This window comes from Schistocerca gregaria, chromosome 2 (assembly GCF_023897955.1).
Source record: "Schistocerca gregaria isolate iqSchGreg1 chromosome 2, iqSchGreg1.2, whole genome shotgun sequence".
Classification (NCBI taxonomy): domain Eukaryota; kingdom Metazoa; phylum Arthropoda; class Insecta; order Orthoptera; family Acrididae; genus Schistocerca; species Schistocerca gregaria.
In genome coordinates, this window is record NC_064921.1 from 919099580 (window position 1) to 919126025 (window position 26446).

General features: G+C 44.1%; 1 protein-coding gene and 1 non-coding gene across 2 annotated transcripts in view; one reads left to right on the top strand and one right to left on the bottom strand.

Moving 5' to 3' along the window:
- The window catches only part of LOC126335350 (protein lozenge-like), a gene marked incomplete at its 3' end in the record, with an annotated part of 654398 nt that overhangs the window by 319977 nt on the left and 307975 nt on the right, over window positions 1-26446 (top strand). Inside the window, exon 3 of the mRNA XM_049998535.1 lies at window positions 7674-7838. Coding sequence (XP_049854492.1) covers window positions 7674-7838 — 165 coding nt within the window. The remainder of the gene's footprint in view (window positions 1-7673; window positions 7839-26446) is intronic.
- Trnav-aac (transfer RNA valine (anticodon AAC)) lies at window positions 26044-26116 on the bottom strand. The gene has a single exon. It is a non-coding gene; the product is annotated as a tRNA-Val (tRNA).

Genomic DNA, 26446 nt, shown 5'->3' on the forward strand with positions numbered 1-26446 from the left:
TCCTATCAACCTGTTCCTTCTTCTTGTCAGTGTTTTCCGATTCTGCGGAGAACCACCTCATTCTTTACCTTATCAGTCTGCCTAATTTTCAACATTCTTCTCAGGTGCTTCGATTCTCTTCCGTTCCGGTTTTCCCACAGTCGATTCTCCACTGCGATACAGTTCTGGGCCCAAAATGTACATTCTCAGAAATTTCCTCCTCATATTTGGGCCTGTGTTTCATACTAGTTGACTCCTCTTGGTCAGGAATCCCCTTTCTGCCAATGCGAATTTGCTTTGATCCCTAACTCTGATGTTAAGTTTCTAGCTGTTCTCATTTCTGCTCCTTCTCATTTCTTTCGTCTTTCTTCGATTTACTCGCAGTCCGTATTGTTTACATTTTAGACTGTTCATTCCATTCAACATGTCCTGTAATTCTTCTTCTCTTTCACTGACGATAGCAGTGTCACCAGCAACTCTTATTATTGATCGTGACAAAATAAAACACCTACAGCCGTCCGTATTATTTTATTTTATTTTGTTGCTACCAGTTTCAACGCTCCAGTGCGTCAACCTCAGGCAGAAGCGTTGATACTGGCAGCAACAAAATAAAATAAATGCATAAGGACGGTTGTAGGTGTTTTATTTTGTCACGATTGTAAACGGCCGTCGTCCCAGAGACCTCCTGCCAAAAGGATGGACATACAAAAACTTATCATTGATATACTTTCGCCCTGAATTTTAATCCCTCTCTTGCACCTTCCTTTTATTTCCGCCATTGCTTCTTCGATGTACAGATTGAACACAGGGGCGAAAGACTACATATTTGTCTTACACCCTTTTTAATCCGAGTACTTCGTTCTTCCTCTTCCATTCTTATTATTCTGTCTTGGTTCTTACACATATTGAATATTACTTGTCTTTCCCTATAGCTTACCCCTATTTTTCTTAGAATCTAGAGCTTCTTGTACCATTTGACATTGTCGAGCGCTTTTTCCAGGTCGACAAATCCTCTTGTACTACGCCGTGACAACTCGATAGACCTCTTTCTTTCACGCCTCAGGCGTTACATTTGCGTGTTGCGATATCGAACTTTTCCTCATTCTTTGTTGACTTGTTCTCCATTTAGATTGTACCTTCATGATTTTTTCATTAACTATTAATGGTTCAAATGGCTCTGAGCACTATGGGACTTAACATCTGAGGTCATCAGTCCCCTAGAACTACTTAAACTTAACTAACCTAAGGATATCACACACATCCATGGCCGAGGCAGGATTCGAACCTGCGACCGTAGCAGTCGCGCAGTTCCGGACTGAAGCGCCTAGAACCACTCTAATTATTAGTGTTATTGATCTCATTAATGTGTTCATTCTTTTTTTGATCGGTTTTCATAGATTTTATTTCGTAATTGATATATGTTCAGTTAATCCCAAATGTCACCATTCTTAATTCTGTAATATACTACATCCTTTTTCTACTGCGTGAGTTCTGCTCTCTTGGCTCACTTCCATACAATAATGTAGGAACAGTCGTGGTCCTATAAAATGTAAGTTGTGTCTCATTCCGTATTTTGTGTTTCAGTCCCTTTTTATTTTTCCATAGACAGTGCGTTCGGAAATTTCGGTTACGAACTTCCAGGATCTGTAGAGGGGAGTGAGTACATAGTATTTTGAATGGGAACCCATGTCCGGAAACGCACGGATTCCGTTCTACGACAATTTCAGATGTTCAACTCATCCACTTCCGCTTGAGGAATTGTATTGGGCGTGACGCACTACAATTATTTGGTAACAATTCGAAAGGAAACATAACGAAACATCCATTATCACTTAAGCAATTTGTTTCTGTTTACACTTAAACATTACGTGTTTGTAATATTCCAAAACAAAAAACAATCCAGCATACCTACGCACACAACAGTACTGATGCATTACAACAGCGGCTCGACGCGATGACTACCAATGTTGTTACAGACATTGTACCACCAAAACATGCATTAGAACGCACTCCTCATTTCATCCGGTGTCTCTTCAGTTTCTAGTGCAGCGTCCAGAACTCTTGCCAGCAGATCATCCTCTGTCTCTGCAGCAGTCTCGTAAACTAAGACTTTGCATACGACTCCACAAGAAGTAGTCCATACGAGTCTACGTCATCCTGTCTCTTTACTGCATACCAGGACGAGAAATTCCGAGACTTTTCTCTTTCTCTTAACAGACATGGGCGCGTTGCGCATCTGTATTGAAACCGTCGTAGAACGGAAAAGGTACATTTCCGGACATGGGTTCCTATTCAGAATATTATGTACTCACTCCCCTCTATTAGTCCTAAGAGTTTGTAACGGGAATCTCGGAACACGATGTATAACCGACAGTTCTGCTAATTTCTTCCCTGTATCTCTATTATATTCACACTCAGCGCAATATCTTAGATACGAGGACGTACTGAAAAATAATTTTTAGGTGAAAAGTCTTAAAGCTTTTTAAATAAAACAAATTTTTTTAACATTCTGTGTCTTTGTTCTTCATGTCTTTATATTTATTTCTCAACATAGTCACCATGGCAACACATTTCTCCAAAGGAGACACCAGTTTGTTCACACCGTCGTCGTAGAACGTTTGACTTTATTGGAGAAGCCTCAACCTCATCTTTACTTACACCGCTTTATGACCATGAAACTAAAATAAATGTAAATGTCGTGTGTTTAGGGCCTCCCGTCGGATAGACCGTTCGCCGGGTCCAAGTCTTTCGATTTGACTCCACTTCGGCGACTTACGCGTCGATGGGGATGAAATGATGATGGTTAGGACAACACAACACCCAGTTCATGAGCGGAGAAAATCTCCGACCCAGCAGGGAATCGAACCCGGGCCCTTAGGATTGATATTCTGTCGCGCTGACCATTTTTTCCCCCTTTTGTTCGTTGTTTATCGTTTCATTTGGTAGTGGCGGACGTCACATGACATCCAGTCAAGTTCGTTTTTGTTGTTCCTTCCACTCAGTTTTTTTTTTTATTACAGAGCCCAACCAGCTCTCTGAGCGAACACGCTGAGCTACCGTGCCGGCTACCATTCAGCTACCGGGGGCGGACACCATGAAAGTGAAGTCCTCGAAGGTATTCTTTTAGTTTTGGCTGGGGCCAAGTCGAAACTGTATGGAGCATCTTCGATAACAGTGAGCCCAAGGTGTTGGATTGTCGCAGATGTCACAGCGCTAGTGTGTGGTCAGTCATTATCATGCTGAAGGAGAGGGCGCTCTATTAAAGTATGTTGTTTCCCATGCACCGAAATAGTTACGTTACTCATCACCATGTTACACACTACATTTCATAGCCTTCTAACGACAGAGGCTTACAACTTGAGTCAGCGAAATAGTAAAGAGCAAAGTTGACGGAGCATCACGCATAACTTTTCATACCTCAACCGATATTGAGAAAAAAATAAAAAAAAAATCGGAGGCATTACTTTTCAGTACGCCATCGTCGTTAAATTTACTAATATTTCATTACTAACAATACATTTAGCCTTCCGCGGAATTTTCACAATGCATTACTTTTCAGTACGCCATTGTCGTTAAATTTACTAATATTTCATTATTAACAACAACGTTTGGTCTTCGGCGGACTTTTCCCTTAAAGTCATGTCTTCTGGATTTACCACTAATATATTTAGATTATACTTTTTTTTGCATATTATGCCCATACTCCTTTTCTTTCCAACATCGTTGTATCGTCTACAGCCTAAAATAGTGTGTTTTTTCATCGGAATACCTGCATCAAACTGAGCTTTCCATTCGTTTGTTGCGTCGTCCGCGTATACATTGCCTGACTCCTTTGTTTGCCAATATAGGACGTATTAATTTACCAACATATCTAGGTTGATGGTTATGTATTTGTTCGGAATTCTCAGTGCATCTTCAAATATGAACAACCTGCATATACTAATCTTCATAAAATAACGAAAATTCGCGAAGTTACAATAGCTAAAACAAGAATTTGTCAAATGAGATGAAACATAGCGCAGAGTGCATGACAGAAAATTGTTGCTTATTCAAGGTTTACTTTGTTTTTTATGTGTACTGCACCAGGCAGCAAAAGCTACAGCTTGGTGCTTTATGTCGGAAATAGTAATAGTGTTACTGCTATTTTGCACGATATGCTGGTCCGACAGCTCTCTCTAGAGGTCTAAATGGAAAATTCTAAATGGGAAATCCACTTGCTGTTCTTTGCAGCTTGGGTCTTGATGACCATTCGGCTAAAATGCGTGAAATTAACATATAATTCAGATGCAGAACATCGTGAAATCTAAAGAGGGGAATATCGCGAAGTCAAAGGGTTGTGGGGAGGGCGGGGGGGGGGGGGGGGGGGAGTTCTTCACGGATACGTCATTACTAGCATAATTTGAGATTACGACGTTGCAGACTGCGATGGACAAAGATAAGAGACTCTAATACCTTCCTTCATGTCCCGAATTCATAAGAAGAGAGTGACTATTAATAAAGCCGACAAATTGCAGGGACGGATTCCTGGCCGGAAATGGAGGAAAAAAGGTCCTATGAACATGTGATCTGAAATGGATGGTGTGCGTGCAAAGTCAACAAATCGTCCTAGAACACAATATAGAGCTGCATCGCATCCACGTTACAACAGGTGTTCAAAGTGGTCGCCATGGGATTTCAGGTGATAAGGGTAGTAGCGGTTGTCACGTGGGATAAACATGATCGTACTTTGTCCTACACCATGTTGGTAGGCCACTGGCCTGGAGCTAATGCTGGGGTACGTCTCGATATCTTGTTGAACTCGGTCCTCCAGATATGATGTATGAGCAGTCCGCTGCCTCCCTCCATGTTCTGAAAGGACCCGCGATCACACAAGCGCCCAAAAAGGCTAAAAAAAATGGCTCTGAGCACCGTGGGACTTAACAGCTTAGGTCATCAGTCCCCTAGAACGTAGAACTACTTAAACCTAACTAACCTACGGACATCACACACATCCATGCCCGAGGCAGGATTCGAACCTGCGACCGTAGCGGTCGCACGGTTCCAGACTGAAGCGCCTAGAACCGCTCGGCCACACCGGCCGGCCGTGCTACAATCATTTGAAAACATGTTGGTTACGCGAACACTTTCACAAGTAATTCATTAGACGTGACCCAGTACTTCTCTTGTTTTACAGTCCGACTCATTAATATCCAAAGAAATTGCTCGTGTACTCGTTGACAAGATCCCTTCAATGTAATGGAGTGCGGCCTCTTCCAATTCGGGTGTTGCGTCTACTTGGAGTACCATAGTAACACCTGCTGACGATGCAGGTACGGTTACTCGAAGCTGTTGTGTAGTTGAGGCGAAAAGGGTACTCGATGGAATGCAATGAAATGGGACTTTTGGAGACCAATCTTGACCAAAGCGGCGAGCAGCTCTTCCATCATCGTGAGCTCCGCCATTCAGAAGGACCATGTCGGTGTCTTCTGCAAAGGTGTACACAACCGTGTTGCTCTGACACTCATAGATCCTGGAATGAGGCTAGAACCAGGTCAAAGAGGTAGGATAGAAATCAGATGACATCAGCCGATCCGGTGTTAGCACCCCTCTCCCCACCATGACCACCCGGTAGCATACCTACCCAGCAGTCTCGTGTTTTCAAACGACTGTAGCACGGAAATGGCATATTTCCGGGCATATGTTCCTACTCAGAATATTATGTGCTTATTCCCACTACAAGTCCTAGAAGTTTGGAACTTCCGAACCCTCTGCATAGCATCATATTTTGGTTCCCTTCTCTTCCGGTTTTCCCACAGTCCCTGAATCACACACAATTCTGTGTTGCAGGTGTATATTCTCAGAAATTTAATCCTCATATCAAGGCCAGTGTTTGGTACCCGTAGATTTCTTTTGACCAGGAATGCCATCTCTTCCTGTGCTAGTCTCCTGGTCTCCCTCCGTGCTTCCTCCGTCATGTAGTATTTTACTTCCAAGGTAGCATAATTCTTCCACTTCATCTACTTCGTGGTCCCCAATTTTCATGTTAAATTTATCGCTAATGTCATTCCTGCTGCTCCTCAGTGCTTTCGCCTTGTACGACTTATTCTCAGCCCATTGTGTGTACTCATTTCATTCAATATTTCGTATATCTTAGTCATTTTCACTGAGTATAGCATTAAGATCAATGAACCTTATGACTGATATTCTTTCACCCTGAATTTTAATCTTACTTTTGAGCGTCTTTCTTTCTTTCTTTTTTTGTTTGCTACCGTCATTGCTTCTTCGTCTTAAACTTATTTTTAATACCTCATCGAATTACTGTTATCTCTTGCTCTTTATTTTTTCGTCGTCAATCTTGTGACTGGTTTGATGCCACCGACCACGAATTCTCCTGTGCCAACCTGCTAATCTCAGAGCTGCGCTTCAACCTATGTTCTCAGTTATTTGCCGGTTGTATCCCAATCTCTGTCGTCCTCTACAGTTTTCTCTCCCAACAGCTCCTTCTAGTACCATGCAAGTTATTCCTTAACGTCTTAAAGGATGTCCTATCATCTTGTCGCTTCCCCTTTTCAGTGTTTTCCATATATTCCTTTCCTAGCCCATTCTGCGGAGAACCTCCTCACTCATGAGTCCATCTAATTTTCAACGTTCTTCTGCAGCACCAGATTCAAATGTTTCTCTTCTGTTTCGGTTTTCCCACAGTCCATGTCTCACTGCCTCTGCTGCCCTCCAAACATACATTCTCAGAAATCTCTTTCTCAAGTTAAGACACATGTTTGATACTAGTAAACTTCTCCTGTCCCTTTATGCCAGTCCTACTCTGCCTTTTATGTTCCCCTTGCTCCGTCCGTCACGGGTTATTTTGCTATCTTCATCGACTTCGTGATCACCAATTATGATAAGTTTCTCACCGTTCTGATTTCTGCTACTTATTATTGCTCTTCTTGAGAATTTTGAACAATTTGCTCTGTTTTATGTTGTCGAACGTTTTTTCAAGGCCGAAATATCCTATGAACGTATCTTGATTTATCTGACGTCTTGCGACCATATCAAGGGCAATGTCAGACTTGCGTCTGTGGTACTTTGACTTTTCCTAAAGCCAAGATGAACGTCATGCAACAGATTTCAATTTTTTTTCCATTATAGTGTATAGTATTATTGACGACAACTTTAATGCGTGCGCTGTTAAGCAGCCCGTTCTTGCACACATCTGCCCTTTCTTTCTTCGGAATTGTGAGGATGATATTTTTCCTAAAGTCTAATGTTATTTCTCCGGAATCATAAGTTCTGCAAATTAACTGGTATAGTCGTTTGTCTATATCTTCCACCCAACTATTTTAGAAATTCTGAAGGGATGTTTTCTTTGCCTCCAGCCTTAATTGCTGGCAAGTCTTTCAAAGCTCGGTTAAACACTGACACCAATACTGGATTCCCTATGTTTTTTCACGTCCACTCCAGTTTCTTCTTCCACCACGTCATTAAACACTTCCGCTCCCTCAAAGTGCTCTCACCACGTATCCGCTTCATCCTCTGCGCTTAATAGTGGAATTCCACTTGCACTCTTAATATTCAAGTCTTTTGCTTCGAATTTCACAGAAGTTGTTGACAACATGATATGAGTGGCTAATTTTGGATCTGGTAAGCTTAAGTGTGAATCGGATCCAGAGTTTGACCGTGAGGCAAGCCACTGACTCGGATGGTATATCTCCCAGCAGGGCAACAGCAGCAGATCCGCGCCATCGCGTTCGGACAGCGGCCCTTCCTCGATGCGACGCCCTTCAACCACTTGCGGGACCTGGAGTATCGTCGCAAGAGCGGAGACTCCTCTTCGTCCTCGTCGACAGGGTTCAAGGTGCCCGAGCCGTCCACGCCGCTGCAAGGTAGGCCGCACACCGCCCGCCGCGCTCTCGTGGGCACAGGGGGCTTCCGTTGGCCTACCTCTGTCGTGAACCGCTGGAGTACACGAGCCTCAGACGACGATACTTAAATATCTACGCAGGAACTGAACAAAGCATTCTCGGGGCCCTTCATTCGCGTCTAGTGGTTAAAATACCACGGGCTTTCGGCCAAGTACACCTTGACCGTTTTCATATGGATTTCACTTCAACTTTAATCCCTAACTCGTAAGAACAAGATCGGCTGTCGTAGAACTTCGTTCTTTTCAACCAAATTCGCCAGAAAGCTAGGAGTGGAACTGAGGAATCCCAATTTGGAACATTTGGGGGAGAGGGGAGGGGGGGAGATTCCCAGTCTGGTATTCACCTGAAAAACCACGAACAACCTCCCGAAAGCGCTTTCGGGCTGCGAAATTGGGACTATTTTAATTTATTCAGGGGGGAATGCTGCCCACTGTCCCAGACAAAAATTAAAATTGTGTTTGTATGCGTTTTGCGCGCGCGTCGTTGTGTGATTGTTGATGGGCTGCTTGTACGCTCTTATACAGGGTGTTCGGAAGTTCCCGTTACAAACTTCTAGGACTTGTAGAGGGGAGTGAGTACATAATAGTTTGAACTGGAACCCATGTCGGGGTCAGGGATTTTCTCTACCTCGTGATGACTGGGTGTTGTGTGATGTCCTTAGTTAGGTTTAAGTACACTCCTGGAAATTGAAATAAGAACACCGTGAATTCATTGTCCCAGGAAGGGGAAACTTTATTGACACATTCCTGGGGTCAGATACATCACATGACCACACTGACAGAACCACAGGCACATAGACAAAGGCAACAGAGCATGCACAATGTCGGCACTAGTACAGTGTATATCCACCTTTCGAAGCAATGCAGGCTGCTATTCTCCCATGGAGACGATCGTAGAGATGCTGGATGTAGTCCTGTGGAACGGCTTGCCATGCCATTTCCACCTGGCGCCTCAGTTGGACCAGCGTTCGTGCTGGACGTGCAGACCGCGTGAGACGACGCTTCATCCAGTCCCAAACATGCTCAATGGGGGACAGATCCGGAGATCTTGCTGGCCAGGGTAGTTGACTTACACCTTCTAGAGCACGTTGGGTGGCACGGGATACATGCGGACGTGCATTGTCCTGTAGGAACAGCAAGTTCCCTTGCCGGTCTAGGAATGGTAGAACGATGGCTTCGATGACGGTTTGGATGTACCGTGCACTATTCAGTGTCCCCTCGACGATCACCAGAGGTGTACGGCCAATGTAGGAGATCGCTCCCCACACCATGATGCCGGGTGTTGGCCCTGTGTGCCTCGGTCGTATGCAGTCCTGATTGTGGCGCTCACCTGCACGGCGCCAAACACGCATACGACCATCATTGGCACCAAGGCAGAAGCGACTCTCATCGCTGAAGACGACACGTCTCCATTCGTCCCTCCATTCACGCCTGTCGCTACACCACTGGAGGCGGGCTGCACGATGTTGGGGCGTGAGCGGAAGACGGCCTAACGGTGTGCGGGACCGTAGCCCAGCTTCATGGAGGCGGTTGCGAATGGTCCTCGCCGATACCCCAGGAGCAACAGTGTCCCTAATTTGCTGAGAAGTGGCGGTGCGTTCCCCTACGGCATTGCGTAGGATCCTACGGTCTTGGCGGGCATCCGTGCGTCGCTGCGGTCCGGTCCCAGGTCGACGGGCACGTGCACCTTCCGCCGACCACTGGCGACAACATCGATGTACTGTGGAGACCTCACGCCCCACGTGTTGAGCAATTCGGCGGTACGTCCACCCGGCCTCCCGCATGCCCACTATACGCCCTCGCTCAAAGCCCGTCAACTGCACATACGGTTCATGTCCACGCTGTCGCGGCATGCTACCAGTGTTAAAGACTGCGATGGAGCTCCGTATGCCACGGCAAACTGGCTGACAATGACGGCGGCGGTGCACAAATGCTGCGCAGCTAGCGCCATTCGACGGCCAACACCGCGGTTCCTGGTGTGTCCGCTGTGCCGTGCGTGTGATCATTGCTTGTACAGCGCTCTCGCAGTGTCCGGAGCAAGTATGGTGGGTCTGACACACCGGTGTCAATGTGTTCTTTTTTCCATTTCCAGGAGTGTAGTTCTAAGTTCTCGGGGACTGATGACCATAGATGTTAAGTCCCGTAGTGCTCAGAGTCATTTGAACCATTTTTTTAACCCATGTCGGAAACGTCCCATTTCCGTGCTTCAGGCGTTTGAAAACGTGTTTCCTAAGCAGGCATGCAACCGAGTAGTCATGGTGGGACGTGCTTACGTCGGAGATGGCCTGATGTAATTTGACGTCGATCCTACCTCTCTGACCTGGTTCGAGCCTCAGTCAGGTGTCTGAGCAACATGGTAGAGTACATGTTTGCAAAAGGCACCGACATTAGCCTCCTCATTGGCGAAGCTCGCGATAATGGAAAGCCGCGCGGTGTGGCCACGCAGTTAGAGACGCCATGTCACGGATTGTTCGGCCCCTCCCGCCGGAGGTTAGAGTCCTCCCTCGGGCATGGGTGTGTGTAATTCACACACATTTGAACATTTGATAATGGAAGAGATGCTCGTGGCTTTCATCAAGATCGTTCTCCATAATGCCTGACGCAACTGCATAATCTTTTGCCTGAATTACACGACTTCGAGAAAGGGTACTTTCACCGTCAGTAGGCATGGCCGTGGTGCTCCAAGGAGACGCCGCACAGCCGAACTGGAAGAGGCCGTGTTGCATCACGTTGAAGGGAATCCGTCAGCGAGTATACAAGCAATTTCTTTCGCTATTAATGAGCGTAATTGTAAAAAAAAAAGTGATGTACTGCTCACGCCTAGTCAATTACTTGTAAAAGTGGTCGTGTTACCAACATGTTTTCAAACGATTGTAGCACCGGAATGGTGCTTTCCCGAATATATATTCCAGTTCAAAATATTATCTAATCGCTCCTTTCTGTAGGTCCTAGAAGTCTGTAACAGCAGTTTCTGAACACGCTGTGTATTCTAGCTGTCAGTTGTGACGTCAGTGGTGCTCACGGCATCGCCATACATGAGCCCTACGCCCACTCCACGTTCTAAGGGCCAAACTCGACATCGAGACTGCGGAATCCCCGCCGCGCGTAGCTGTGGACTGCCGTCTCTATTAAAAGTGTTGTCGACGGCTTTTATTTCTCTGGCTTCTTCAATTGCACAGTCCCAGAAACGATTAGTGCATCCACGACAGAGGTGTGGATAAATTTTATCCGGTGACGGTTTCCCACAGTCTGCTCAGCCAAAGCGTCTTTTTCGTGTCACACCTCTGATGATCTGTCCTGCGTTGTTCTACTGTGGGCAGTGAGAGACAGTATCAAATCGATCTTCAGGTTTCCCTCAAAATTCCAACAATTTATGAGACCGATTAAAGATGAGGCAGGTCTCATAACCACTGGATTTTGAGAGATACTCTGCGAGTGCGGCCAATCCTAGATCATACGAACAGTTCACACTGAAGTACAATGTAGGGAGGAGTGTGACAGGTTTTGTAGCCTACGCTACCGCGAGAAATTCGCTCCGCGCATGCACTAAAAACGATCACCGGACCAACTTTGGAGATACCTCTATCGTTGCTGCACTGGAACAGTATAATCAAAAAATCTATTGAAATAAAAATCATGGACAACGCCTTTAATAGAGAAGACCGCCCACAGCTCAGCGCGGCGTGGAATCCAGGGATCGCGGGGTCTGTGCGGGTGCACCGAACGCAGAGTCAACTTATGCTCATATATGGTGACACCATGGACACTAGTGACATCGCAGCCGGTAGCTAGAGTGCATAAGGACGTACCAGCAGCCCATCAGCACTCATTCTACTTGATAATGGCGAAGGAGTACATGGTCGAAAGCCCATGAAATTTTAACCACTTCACGCGGCTGGAATACCGATAGTATTTTATTCAGTGTTACGGCCGCGTTACTCTGAATTTTTACAATCAAGAACTGGATTAAAATTTGCGTAGACGTCATCACCCTCTACTGTCCACAACATATGCTAGATCTGCTTGGTACGATGTGACCACGGACACGATAGCAACGAAAGAAAAACTACACAACATTCATTTAGCGCTTTCTACGAACTGTGCTAATTGCCACGTCGACGACACACATGTCGCCTCCTTTGTTTGTCATTATCAAGTCCAAATTCGGAACTGGACAACAGCTGGTGGTTCTTAACAGGACGGCGCTACACGCCAATGAGATAGCGGACATTCTCCAGCGAGAACGGTTACTGCTTTTATTTTATGTATTTCTACGTGAGAGTGTCAACTTTGTGGTGCAGGTTTCACAATATGTTTACAAAACCAACACTGGGAAGTCAATACGAGACTCAATCCAATCACATAATCCAAAAACAATGTAGTTCCGCGTTCTAGCCCCAGACGGGTTAATCGATCCCCATCGGCCAGCATCCTCTGTCAATGGCGTCGTCGGATGTGGTGTAAACGGAAATGTGGTCGGCGTACCACTCTCCCGGATGATGTCGGGTTTCTTCATCTTGCAACCGCCAGTAATCGGTCGAGTAGCTTCTCAATTGGCCATGTCCATGGTATAGTACCAGACGCACCAGATGACTTCGAGGTCGTGTCGGAACAGTGAAGATGAAACTCATTCTCATTTCTTACGCGATAGGCAGCCAAAATCCATCTGAAGAGAAACGATTTCTCCCGCTTCTAATACGAAATTTTGTACATTGGACAAACTTCTTAACAAATATCGAAAAACCATACAAAACGCCAGCGTTCTAAGAAACGGCAAGGTTTCCGTGGCCGGTAGTCAACGTTTGAACATACCGAGCATTGATTAGCGGTACCAGTTTAGTTTCTTATACTGTTCGCTCTTTACCGAGCGAGGTGGCGCAGTGGTTAGCACACTGGACTCGCATTCTGGAGGACGACGGTTCAATCCCGTCTCCGGCCATCCTGATTTAGGTTTTCCGTGATTTCCCAAAATCGCTTCAGGCAAATGCTGGGATGGTTCCTTTGAAAGGGCACAGCCGATTTCCTTCCCAATCCTTCTCTAACCCGAGCTTGCGCTCCGTTTCTAATGACCTCGTTGTCGACGGGACGTTAAACACTAACCACCACCACCACTTTAACTCTATTTCCATTTATTTATTCTCGTTTTACTTTTGCCTCACGAGACAGGTTCAATTTTAGACAACGAAGTAGTGAAACGACAGGAAATGACTTAGCAGCTCATCAAGAACTTAGCTGCAAAACTTTTTCTGTTTTCAAGAATGATTATAGTTCTCATGACGATTTTACTTTTGAAGAAGCGATTTAGTTTGGTTTTTGTTATTCGTGATTCCTCCATACATCAGAAAGGGACTGTGTTAGTAGATGGATAAACTTCACGAAGAAACTTCCTACTGACCTAATACAAATTAAAAGAACAAACAAGAAAAATCGACAAGAGAAGAAATCATCCTTAATCAATCGAAAAACGACTATCATATTTTTGTGACATGGTTGACTTAGTTTACATCCCGGTGACGAAAGACAAGCACTATATTGGTAGTATAAGCAAAGGACGAAGATATTCAGAATTTTTTCATCCCACTATGAGGCGTGTGAATATCTCTCTACTACTCCTATAACCAAAATTCAACAGAAACAGATAGTGAGCGAGTGTCTGTTTCATTTCCCACCGTCACTATTAAAACGCACAGCAGTATGCTGGACATTCTACATCCTCACACATCTTTACAGGAAACAAATCCTTATAACAGAAGGAAAAAAGGTCCCTCAGTGAAAAACGGCTCTTCTACCATTACATTAAGTATGCAGTGTTAATCACCTATACCTTGCACCTTTACTATTTTATGATAATTTCAAGATAACAAAACGAGGTTTAAGGCAAATGATAGCAGGCAAAGGGGCAGTTAATTTTATTGTATGCATCACCCGAGATAGTGAATCACGAATAGTTCATCTGCGTAGAACTATGTACTGTTTTTAATGCCATTCGAAAGCTCTTCAAAAGACGAATATAAAGATACCAGAATGAAAATGTTGCTGTCGTAGCACAAAAAATGCAGTACATAGGTACTAAGTCACCACCAAGACACGAGCTCCCGAGGCCCACCGCACGGTGTCCATGGGGACGAGACGCTCGCCAGAGCTTAAGTCAAGTCTTGGTGGTGACTTAGTACCTATGTACTGCATTTATAAAATGTTACTACGCTTATTCAGGCTGTTTAGTTGTATTTCTAGACCATGCCCTCGTATACATATTATACAATCAGGTTTATCTTCTGAAGAAAGCTCAATTACTTGTGCTGAAACCTAGGTAAGGGTTGGTATCATTACCGCAATCGAGGCTGAAAGTTTCTTATATATTAGATTATCCCTATTGTTGAGTGGACTGCAATGTTGAAAGTACTATAACGTGATATACGATGTCATGTCGTATAACATGACACATGCTATGATGTTATTCAACATGGCGTTTGTCGTGCAGTGCAACACGACACAGCGTGTCATTAAAGTTTAGGAGGCATGCATCACCACTCTAGGATACTCCCTATTACAGATGCATCTCCACTCTCGGGTACTTCCTGTTGTAGATCCATCCCACGCAAAAGCACTTAAATTTGTGTCTGTTCGTACAACTCTCATCACAAGTGTAACGTAGGTGGATTTAAGAAAGTTCACTGCGCTAGTTTAGGGTTAAGTCGCGGAAAAACGCGAAGATGTCTTGATTTAAGGTGCGTAGGACACATTCGCCTTCCTTGTGCTACAGTAGTAGCATTTTTCATTCCAGTTCCCAACTTTTACTCTTCCATAATTTTGACAATAGACCGCCATATCTTGGCATCCGATGTCGACTTTTGTTGATTTGGGCGACGACTGATCAGGTATGGTTTTTTTAGTACCTTTAGAACCAACTTGCTTATATCGTGGCAACGGATAAAGCTTTCACAAGACGACACGACGGCCATTAATTACGTGTATTTGTCTGCCTTCTTAAAATATGTGAACCGATTAGCACAAGTTTGAAACACAGAAGTGGCGTGCTTAAAAAATATGACAAAAAACATATATTTGCACATAAAATCCGAATGAAGCTAGATTCTTTAAAAAGGTTTTCAGTTTTATCGCAAGTTTATTTGATTCGTTTTAAACAATTTCCGCGCATTCAATTCACGTAAGAACGAATTTTAGGTGTTACATTTAGCTCAACTTTAAACCACCGCATCTCAATAACAGACAAAAATTACTGGATTAAAAAAAAAATGACTTCATCCGTCTGACTACCTTCAACTGATTCGTATAAGTTTAAAATACTATTTTTTCAAATGGTTAAAACTTATCTTAGACCAAAGGTCTAAGACACCAGTGGACCAAATTTGAACCATGGGTCTCGCTCCAGTCTGGTGTTATTTAAGGATTACTGTTTTGCACGTAAAATCCGAATGGTGCACATACAAATGGTGCCCGCAGCTGAGCATTAAATTCAGCCCAAATATAGTCTTTTGCAGAAGGAAGTAACCGATTCGTACAGTTTGCTAGGACGACAGCTCCGGCTCGTCGTTCAAATCTGATTAATATACTCAAACATAGCTACAGTAAGACATATGGCTACACAAACGGCCGCTGTTTCGGGCAAAACCAACAACTCTTCTCCCCAAGATCCTTGCTCAAATGGGAACTGAGCACCGCGATACCCCTTCCCCTCCAAAACGCGATTCCGTGCACGTCCTTTTCACGCACATTTATCAAAAATGGTTCGAATTGCTCTGAGCGCTATGGGACTTAACATCTGAGGTCATCAGTGCCCTAGACCTCAGAACTACTTAAACCTAACGACATCACACACATCGATGCCCGAGGCAAGATTCGAACCTGCGACCGTAGAGGTCACGCGGTTCCAGACTGAAGCGCCTAGAATCGCTCGGCCATAGCGGACGGCACTAACATTCTCATGACTGGTATCCTTACATCGTACATAACTACGAGCATTTGTGACACTCATATAAAGAGACTACCCATAAATACTTTGTACGCAATAGCTTATTAATGTGTGTTATACGTACATCATTCACAAAACATGCAGTGTGATTATAAAGCCGATGAAACACATTTAGAAATTGGCAAGAATTCCATAAATGGCCTCATATAACTTAACGAATGATAGATTACTTGACAGACAAGCTTAATTTTTTTTTTAATTTTTACAAGCTGCCGGTAACTTCTTGTGATTAAGCGCCGAGAAGCTCACCATTGGCCGTAGATTCTGATAATGGCAAAGGAGGAGAAAGCATTTTGTATGCAGGACTTTGTTTGTTGCCAATTGCTAGTGAATGTGCAAAGACCTTTCCGTGGCTAGTTGCAGAAGACACCACCAGTTTACAACAACATACTGAACTGTTACAAGAAATTCGACGAGGATTGTTGTTCGTGCGATGCAAAATATTCTGGCCAACCGTATGTCAGAACAGACAGCGGACAGTGTTAGGGGATTTACGTGGCGAATCGCACAAAGTCTACCTATGGAGCTAATGCAGAAATGAACATCTCTCAGCCGATAGCGTGGTAAGTCCTTCGTAATCTATTACTAGGGAAGCCGTACAAATGAAGTTACTGCAAGCCAAGAGCAATGACACGAGAAACTGCTCACTCTGCAATTCTGCACTGATAAGCCGAACCGTCCCGAAAATGAAGACTTCGAGAGAAAACTAATCTCCAGTGACGAAGCCACGGTTCGTCTTTCGGAAAAGTTCGACCGACACAAGACACATATGTGGAGGACAGAGAATCCACGTCTGCTATTCCGAGAATGTCATCGTGTCGTGTGCTGTGTCTAACAGACACTCTGTCGACCCTTCTTCTTCGCTGAGAAAACTGTCAGTGGTAATGTTGTGTGCGTACTGTAAGACCTTCGGTACACACACCATCAGATTATTTGACTTGTCGCTCTAACGAAGTAGGCGAGTGTCAGCAATGTGTCTCGTGGTCTTATCGTGGCGTGTTTATCTTCTGCCGTTAGGTCAGACGATAGAAATGCCACTTGCACGCTTAGATTAGCAGATTGACGGTGTCCAACTTTGAACACAACTTGGTTAATTTTCACACACATCTATTAAAATAATAAAAAGCATAGACATTACGTAACTTGATTCTGGATATTGTTTACAATTGACAATCTGAAGTTCCTTTGGTCTTGGTACGTTAATCTTATTCTCACATATCTTTGATACTTGACAAAGTGTCTATTCATTTATCTTCATGGCTATGTACAGGAATATGGTAATCCTATTAGGCGCAGACTGAAACTTGACTATAAACTGGTATAGACTAATGCAGACTGGTACAGACAAATGCAGACTGACTGATCGCAGGTCTGTACCTCGCGCGTTCACTGCGAAAAGGTTCTACGTTAGCAGTAATCTCAATGGCTGCGTTACATATTAATATGCGGATCGGCGGAAGCAGAATTTGGTCCGTCTCTAAGGTAACGCCATCTCGTAGTGCGGAGACGGACGAGAGCTGCGGCTGCGCTGTTGTGCTTAGCGGGGAGCACTCTAGTGGGAAAGTTGTGTACGCGCTGACTACGCGGAACTATGTACACAACAGGTATCATCTTTCTCGAAGTGCTGCAATTGTGACTCAAGTTTATTACATTCACACTGAGAATATGTTCAAGGATTCTGCAGCATACGGAAGTTAGGGATATTGGTCAGAATTGGACTACTATGAGAGTTTGTTTTTCGCAGACTATATCATTTGTTGCGTTATTCTCGGCCAACCTTGATTCTGCAGCATACGGAAGTTAGGGATATTGGTCAGAATTGGACTACTATGAGAGTTTGTTTTTCGCAGACTATATCATTTGTTGCGTTATTCTCGGCCAACCTTGAGATTTTGTTTTTCGCAGACTGTATAATTTGTTGCATTATTCTCGGCCATTTATGAGTGCCTATATATCGAAATGGTCATGGAGTTTGTAACTACCGTGTAAAGGTCATCCCCGTACGCGAGCGAGGACGGCCGTTTACGACAGCGGCGCGCCACGCACTGGGCTGGAGCTCGGGTTACCGGCAGGTAGCGGAGCGTGAGACTGGGCGCTGCTGGGGCGGTTGGTGTGTGGTGGAGGGGACTTGCGTCGCGCCCTGCGCCTCCTCGTCCCGGCGCGGTCCGGTCCGGCGGGCGCGCATCGGATCCGATCGGCTCGGGTTGTGGCGGAAGAAAGCGATCAGTCGGGTAACTGAAGGCGGGTTATTGGATGTTGGGTAACGCTAGCTGGCAGCCAGCCAGCAAGGCCGTTACGTAAGAGCAGCGCGTCCACCTGCGGCGTCCGTTTGCCGCTCTGCCGCGCGTCCCGCCACCGGCCGATTTCTTTCCTACAGGGTCGACGAGCACATTCCGCTTCGGCCCATAGACAACTCCTCATTAACACTCCCACACCACCCGAGAGTGATCGCTGTACTCCAGATTTCCGCGCAAAACTCGGTCAGCCAGAGCTGTCGAAAGCGCCCTCACACGGGATGCTTTTCCACGACGCGATGCACGCCAGACGTGGTTTTCATCGTGGTTCGTGCACGCTCACACCCAAACCTCCAGATGTTAGACACTCGGGAATGGGCGTAATGTTAAATAAAAGTAACAACACAACTACGGAGCGCAGCAGATGCAAAACTGTCAGTATTCCTTATATGTTGCTTCCGTGGGTAAGTTGGCAGAGCATTAGATCTTCTTACAAAGATTTCTGAGTTCAAAACCTAACGACAGTAAATATTTTAAGTGAAAGTGTTATATGGGACAATGTACTTATGACATATAAAACGAATCTGTGGAGTTAACAGGAATGTTCCATTGGCAGTTTGCTCTCGCTTCGTTTCTTTGAAAGGAGTAAATATATAGAGTACATTCGTAGTTTCACAGATTACACAGTGAGAACAGAAAAATAAAAAAACAACTGAATAACAAGCGCGAAAGTAATAGTAATAATACTCTGAAGCGCCAATGAAACTGCCGGCCGCTGTGGACGAGCGGTTCTAGGCGCTTCAGTCCGGAACCACGGTACTGCTACGGTCGCAGGTTCGAATCCTGCCTCGGGTATAGATGTGTGTGATGTCAAAGAAAATGGTTCAAATGGCTCTGAGCACTATGGGACTTAACTGCTGAGGTCATCAGTGCCCTAGAACTTAGAACTACTTAAACCTAACCAACCTAAGGACATCACACACATCCCTGCCCGAGGCAGGATTCGAACCTGCGACTGTAGCGGTCGCGCGACTCTAGATTGTAGCGCCTAGAACCACTCGGCTAATCCGGCCGGCCTTAGGTTTGTTAGGTTTAAGTAGTTCTAAGTCTAGGGGACTGATGGCCTCGGATGTTAACTCGCATAGTGCTTAAAGCCATTTAAAGCATTTTTGAGTCAGTGAAACTGATATACGCGTGAGTATTCAAATACAGTGATATGTAAACAGGCAGAACACGCTGAGGTCGGCAACGCCTACATAAGGCAACAAGTGTCTGGCGCAGTGGTTAGATTGGTTACTGCTGCTAGACTGGCAGGTTATCAATATTTAAGTGAGTTTGAGCGCAGTGTTACAGTCGGCACACGGCCTAGGGACAAAGCCATTCCGAGGTAGCGATGAAGTACGACCATTTCACGAGTGTACCGTGAATATTAGGAATCCGGTAAAACGTCAGATCTCTGACATCGTTGCGGCCGGAAAAAGATCCTGCAAGAACGGGACCAACGACCACTAGAGAGATTCGCTCAACGGAACAGAAGTGAACTACTCCGCAAATTGCTGCAGATTTCAATGCTGGGCCATCAAGCGTGCGAAACATTCCACGAAACATCATCGATATAAACTTTCGGAGCTCAGTTTGATCATGAAAATGAACGTCAATAAAATTGCCACGTTAGCGCAATTAAAATTCAAATTTGCTCCTTTGTTCATATACTATCCATGTTGTTCTGTCTGTAGTGTACACAATAAAAACTTCAATATCCTGGAAAATGGCAAGGCGACAAGAGAAGTTCCGAGCTCAGTGAGTAAGAACATTAGCTTGAAAAAATACCGTTACTAACAGAGCGATACCAAATACAGTAGTTTTCTACATAATATAAAAATTATTTCATCGTCATGACTTTTTGGTCAAACTCTGACGGCGTTCTTATTAGATCGATGCAATACTAACTAGCAGAATTTATAGACTATGTGAAATACATGAGGTTTGAAACAAAGGAAAAACTTTCTACTGGAAGTAGTGTGCGCTCTTTTGCAGATCAAGCAAAAAATCATTTATTTACTGCAGTATTATGGTTAAAATTTCAGTACTTCTTGTGTGTGTGTGTGTGTGTGTGTGTGTGTGTGTGTACTGTCATACAAAATGTTTATAAGCGAATGATGTAACATCATAGAAAGATTTTTGAATGAATAAACAACTAAATTAATACTGAATCCCGAGCAAATCAGGCAGTAATATACAACGATCTTGCACTACACTGGTTCATATTCCTTGACACGTAGAGACAATCGAAAAAACTCACCCCATAGAATGTTTACATATTTAAGATGCCAAGATTGCGTCAAATACTGCAGAAAATTTTTTTATTAAAGTGATACGAAAGTCTCAGAATCCTTTAGAAAACATTGAACCGAATGAAAAAAAAAATAAAGTGCGCCGAAATCATAACGCGAACGTGCAACCTTTTACATTGCAATCCACACTTCTATTCACGATACTACAGTTAACATATATCACTAAGTCTCATCTTACCATGTTTTCAAGGCTTTATGTCATTAACCGATGTTTAATTAGACAGATACTAGTTTTAATAAATTGTCAATGCGCCAGTGCCTTGAACCGGCATACTTTCATAGTTATACTGCTACAAGCACCCAATACGAAAAGCGTTTTACCAACGAATATGGCATTTCTCCTCGTTTTACTGTAACAAGTCGTACCATAGACGACGGGGTTTCGAGAATTCTTTATGTGCAGGTACATTGAAACAGCATATATACATAAAAAGCAACAATGTGAAAGTCACCAAATTCACCTATAAACGGCGTAACCCGATACGGCTTCTCCAGTGTGCTGCTTGTGACGTAAACGCTATTTTGCATCTCATTGGCCACGTTCCTCTCCACGAATACAAAAAATATGACGTTCCTAGTTCTGCCTTCCATGCTTCGGAATGCTCTGGAAAGTGAAACACGACCATCACCCACATCTACGAACTTTCCAAGTCCGTTGTGGGGAAGGGTTAAGGCAAGCATCCTGTGGCCTCGCTGGAAGACATAGGGCAAACCGCATTTATACGATATCCAAAGGTACGAATATATATATATATATATATATATATATGTGTGTGTGTGTGTGTGTGTGTGTGTGTGTGTGTGTGTGTTTTTGTGTGGTTGTGTATGTTTATAACGACCTTCATTGTCATTTTTTTTTTGCCTTCCGCGACCGTTATCAGAAACTTGCGTTGGCTTATAGTGAACAAGTACAGAAGTTTCTAAGGAAAGTGCTTCGAGCTGTGAATGATTGCTAGACAGTTGTACATATACTATCAGGTGGTTCAGCATGTCCTCTTGAAATATCGGCATAAACACTCACGATAAGCCGACCGAAGCGCCCTCACTCTCATAAAATAATTCCGTGGTTCACTAATATCTGCACGTGCAAGCCAAAAGGGAATCAACATATGACTCTAGAGCCAATACATTCGTCAAATTTCGTTCTATTTCACTGACATACCCCTGCACAGACTGTGATGCGGCAGCTGCAACAGCTTTGTACACAAGACCTACTACCTCTGCTCAATTTTAAATAGCAATTAGTCCTGTGAAAAAAAAATTCCAGCTTCGCTCGTCTGTAGTACAAAAGTTAAAGGACAGTAAACGGTGAACAAAAGAACTCCGTGGTCCGTCGAGGCAGAAATGCACGATCTGCAGATCAGACCCATCACCATGAACTGGCATCGTTCTCCTCACATAAACGACACGCACATGGCGGAGGAGGCTTGGGTTTATGTCTGGCCGACCTTCACTGTCAATGTTCTGAAAACTGAGATCATAGAAGTTTACTCTCTAGGAAAACCTGATGGTTATCAAACGTTAGTATGTAGTCAAATGGTTCAAATGGCTCTGAGCACTATGGAACTCAGCTTCTGAGGTCACCAGTCCCCTAGAACTTCTTAAGCCTAACTAACCTGTGGACATCACACGCATCCATGCCCGAGGCAGGATTCGAACCTGCGACAGTAGCGGCCTCGCGGTTCCAGACTGTAGCGCCTAGAACCGCTCGACCACTCCGGCTGGCAGTATGTAGTCAAATACTCTTAAAGTCAGCGTCATTGCGTCTGCCTCAAATTATCCTCATATCGGAAGACACTTTGCCCCTATATCTTTCTGTTTAGATTGTCTCAAGAGAAATCCTTTTCTTTTGAGTCCCAAAGACAACCATTACTACAGAAAGCAGCAGTCTGTTGGAGGAAGTTGGCATGAGCTCTTCTGTGTGGGCACCCCAGTACCTCCAAATGTTTTAGCAGGCTATTTCGTTAGAATAAGTACACTTTGCACTTCAAAACTCCTAAACTGACCAGTAGTTCTAAATAAATTACTTACTTTATTTTTAAAAAACTGTAGCAAATGAGAGCCGTAATTCGCCCTTTTAATAAGAACCATCCTTTAATTCCCATATAATCGTTTAGGAAAGCTATACAGAACTTAAATCATGAAAATCTACAAAAACTCTGTGTAATAGTTCAGTGTTTTGACTACTGAAACACTCGCCTGCTACCTTGTTAAAATGTAGCTCACAACTGACACTGGGAAGTTACTATCGTTAGGAAACCAACTTGTAATTGCTTCTCCCGTCAAATACCAGAATCGATGCAGGATGTTCAGCATTAATTCCGCTACCACAAGACCTAGCTACAAACAACATAATTAATCTTACTCATAATTCATAAAGGAAAAAAATACGGCAAATATCGACATTTAAGACAAATGAAGCAAAACTATATCATTTCCACGTTACCAGGACTGGAATGTTGTAACAGTATTCTAAGTAACCCCTTTGTCTATCCACAGACGTGCAATCCAAAATATGACACCCCAAAACCGCCAAAAATTCACAACTCATCACGTTAACAGCGTCGTCTTGGATAAACAACTTGAGTTCTCTGATTGCGCAATGGTTAACATCGTTGTATGGCTTCCTGTTATTCCGCCTTGTATTCGTTACGTATCAGAGGGTTCGAAACACCCTGAAACATCTACTCAGCCACCCGAACGCCTAAACGCTTCCACTTCATGCCTGCCCATTCTCCCTTGATTCCGCTGGTCGGTCGATCGGTTGATATAATTGTAGGGCTCGCGGCAGCGCCACGTTCGCGGCCCCCAGGAAAGGAAATCACAGAGCTTCGGTGCTCTTCTAAAGCCCGAGTTTCTCGGCTTGCCCCAGATGCGGAAGAACACGCGAAGCTGCAGCTATGGGCGGTCACAAAAAAAAATCATTTCTAAAATTATCCTCTTGACGGAACAATTTTTTGTGAGCGCCGTGTCTTTGTGAGCATTTCGAGCATTTCATCCCGGCCGGCTTCCGTTTCATTTGGCTATAATACTCCTATTCAAGAACCAACATGAAAATTAATAGTTGTCAGAGCCAGCGGCCATCTGTGGATGCGGATAAAACAAAAGTAGTAGCTATTTCGAGCACATCACGCATTAATAATTACTTATATACAGAAAATAAATAAAAAATATGCGCTCTTTTTCCTCCACCTGCGACTGAATTCCCGCTTTCATATGTAGCAACGGCCAGGTAACAAAAATAATGGTAAATGAGAACAGTGGTCACCCGATATTATGTTAATACTGAAAAACTACTGACTCTCGTAACATTCTTAAATAGGTAAGGAGTCTTTCGTCAGCTGTAGTTGAATTTCGTCCAGTAACAAAAATACAAGAATTTCATATTTCAGAGCGACTTCAATAGTGAGGTGAGTAACTGAAATATGAACTAATGCGTAAGATAGTAAGCTTCTCAGTATAGTGTCAGCTATCGCATATGTGCTTTTACAACTTCCGGCTGTCAATGACGTACGCTTCGTTAACGAAAGCCATGGGATACCTCCCAGTATCGTATCGGATCTCATTTTGCCCGGCGTAGTGCAACAACTCGACGGAATATAGACTCAACAAGTCGGAAGTCCACTGCATAAATATTGAGCCATGCTGCCTCAATAGCCGTCCATAATTGCGAAAGTGTTGCGCTACCGGATGTTGTGCACGATTTGAACCCTCGATTATGCCCCGTAAATGTTCGATGGAATTCATGCCGGACGATGTGGGTAGCTAAATCATTCGCAGGAATTCTCCACAATGTTCTTAAAACCAGTAGCCAACAGTTCTGGCCCTGTGACGTGTTATATTGTCATCCATAAAATTTCCATCGGTGTTGGGAACATGAAGTCCATGAATGGCTGGAAATGGTCTCTAAGTAGCCGAACACTACCAGAGGACCCAGTCCATTCCACGTAGGCAGAGCCCACACCATTATGGAGCCATGACCAGCTTGCACAGTGCCTTGTTGACAACTTGGTTCCATGACTTCGACATGATCTCGAGCCCAGAAGAGGCCTGCAGGCGATCTCGTGCCAAATTTCGCCGCACTATCCTACAGGATAAATTAGCCGTACCTCCTTCATTGATTTCTGCTGTTATCTCAAGCAGTGTTGCTTGTCTGTTAGCACTGAAAACTCTATGCAAACGTCGCTGTTCTCGGTCGTTGTCCATTGTGAGAGGTTATGCCTGAAATGTGGTAGTCTCGCACACTCTTGACACTGTAGATCTCGGAATATCGAATTCCCAAAGGATTTCCGAAATGGAACATCCTATGCGTCTAACTGCAACTAGCATTTCGCGTTCAGAGTCTGCTAATACCCGTCATGCGACCATAACCATGATGTAAAACCACACACGACTTAGCTGAGTACGAATGCACTGCCCTTTTACGCTTTGTGTACGCGGTACCACTGCCATTTGTATATGTGCGTATTTACTATCCCATGACTTCTGTCATCTCGATTTATACAAGGTTAACCAACAAACTTTGCAGAGGTTGTTGAGGGACACCTTCTGAATATTTTGATACAAGAATAGGACAGGCTCCCGCGGCTGGTTACCAAGTTATTGCATTGGGGTTTGTTTCTTGCCCCAGATAGCTTTATAACTGTAATGCACTGAAAATAGTTACAACACTGCAAATGTTGACGGTAGACATGTGTGTCTTGTTTCCATTCGCTCACTGTACTTTCTCTTGACAAAAGTAATGTCTTTTGAACTCGTTGCCCTGAAGTTTACATTCAGCACTGATCGGTTCTGTCTGGGGATTCGTTTTCCGCCAGAGTCATTTCTGCGTTAACAGTGATCCACAGCACTGCTCTGAACAGGTTTACCGACAAAGAGTTGGCAGATACGCACAGATCGTACCTGGGTTCACTGAATCCAATGGAAAAGCGACCCAACGACGTTATGTTAAAATGTTCCCAAACCGACGGCAACCAACAGTGTTTAGTCAGAGAGTTATTGCACTACTCTGTGTTAAGTGTGATACGTATTGGCTACTGAATATTACACGCTTCTCCAGCGTGGATCCCTTATACCAAAACACTCAGAAGCTATCTCTGAAAGTTTACACTTCATTCACTGTATTGTGAAAGATAATACAGCACACGTACGAGTTACAATTATGTATCATACTCACACGTACTTCGTATTTCTATGCATCTGAATCTCCCAGTCAGATGAATAACAGCTCCCATAAGTACACTGTAGGTATTAATTTACTGCAATCAGAAGTTTCTCCGATGTGCATATATGATTGTACCATGTTTTCAGACTGAATTAGTAAAACATAATTTTTTAATATGATAGGTCGGACACAAAAATAACATGTCTTTCCATTCGCATACAACTATTTACTGTTCTCATGTTATCAGCATTACATAAAACAGTCGTAGTTTGTTGTACTATCCGACATTTTTGGCTTTGTGACAATAAGTAAAAGGACGCATATATTTGCTATCTAACTGAAACTGTAATTTTTACAATGGAGTTGGGATCAGCAAGAATTCTTTGCCCAACGAGGACCTATCTTCCATTGCTTAAAAATTATGTTTCCGCCCGGGATCGAACCGGGGACCTTCCGCGTGTTAGGCGGATGTGATAACCACTACACCACGGAAACACATGGAGCGGTGTTGCTAATTATTTGTATATTTTGTACTTTTACATTTAGGCACAGCATACGCGTTTCAGTTTTAGGTGACTGGTTTCGTTAGGTAACGGTACTACGTGCAACATGTAAACAGCTGCTACATGAACAAGCGAGTTCAGGTTTCGCGAAGCGCTTTAATGTCCATCCCAAGACGTCGGGAGAAACCTTTAGGAAAGACTTGCTTGCTGTGACGTCTGAGAGCTGGGATCGTAGTTTAGCAGAGTGAGTATTGTGAAGTGTGACGCACGTCGCATGCCATTACCAGATGCTCGCGTGTTTTTCAGCGTATTTCACTTAATT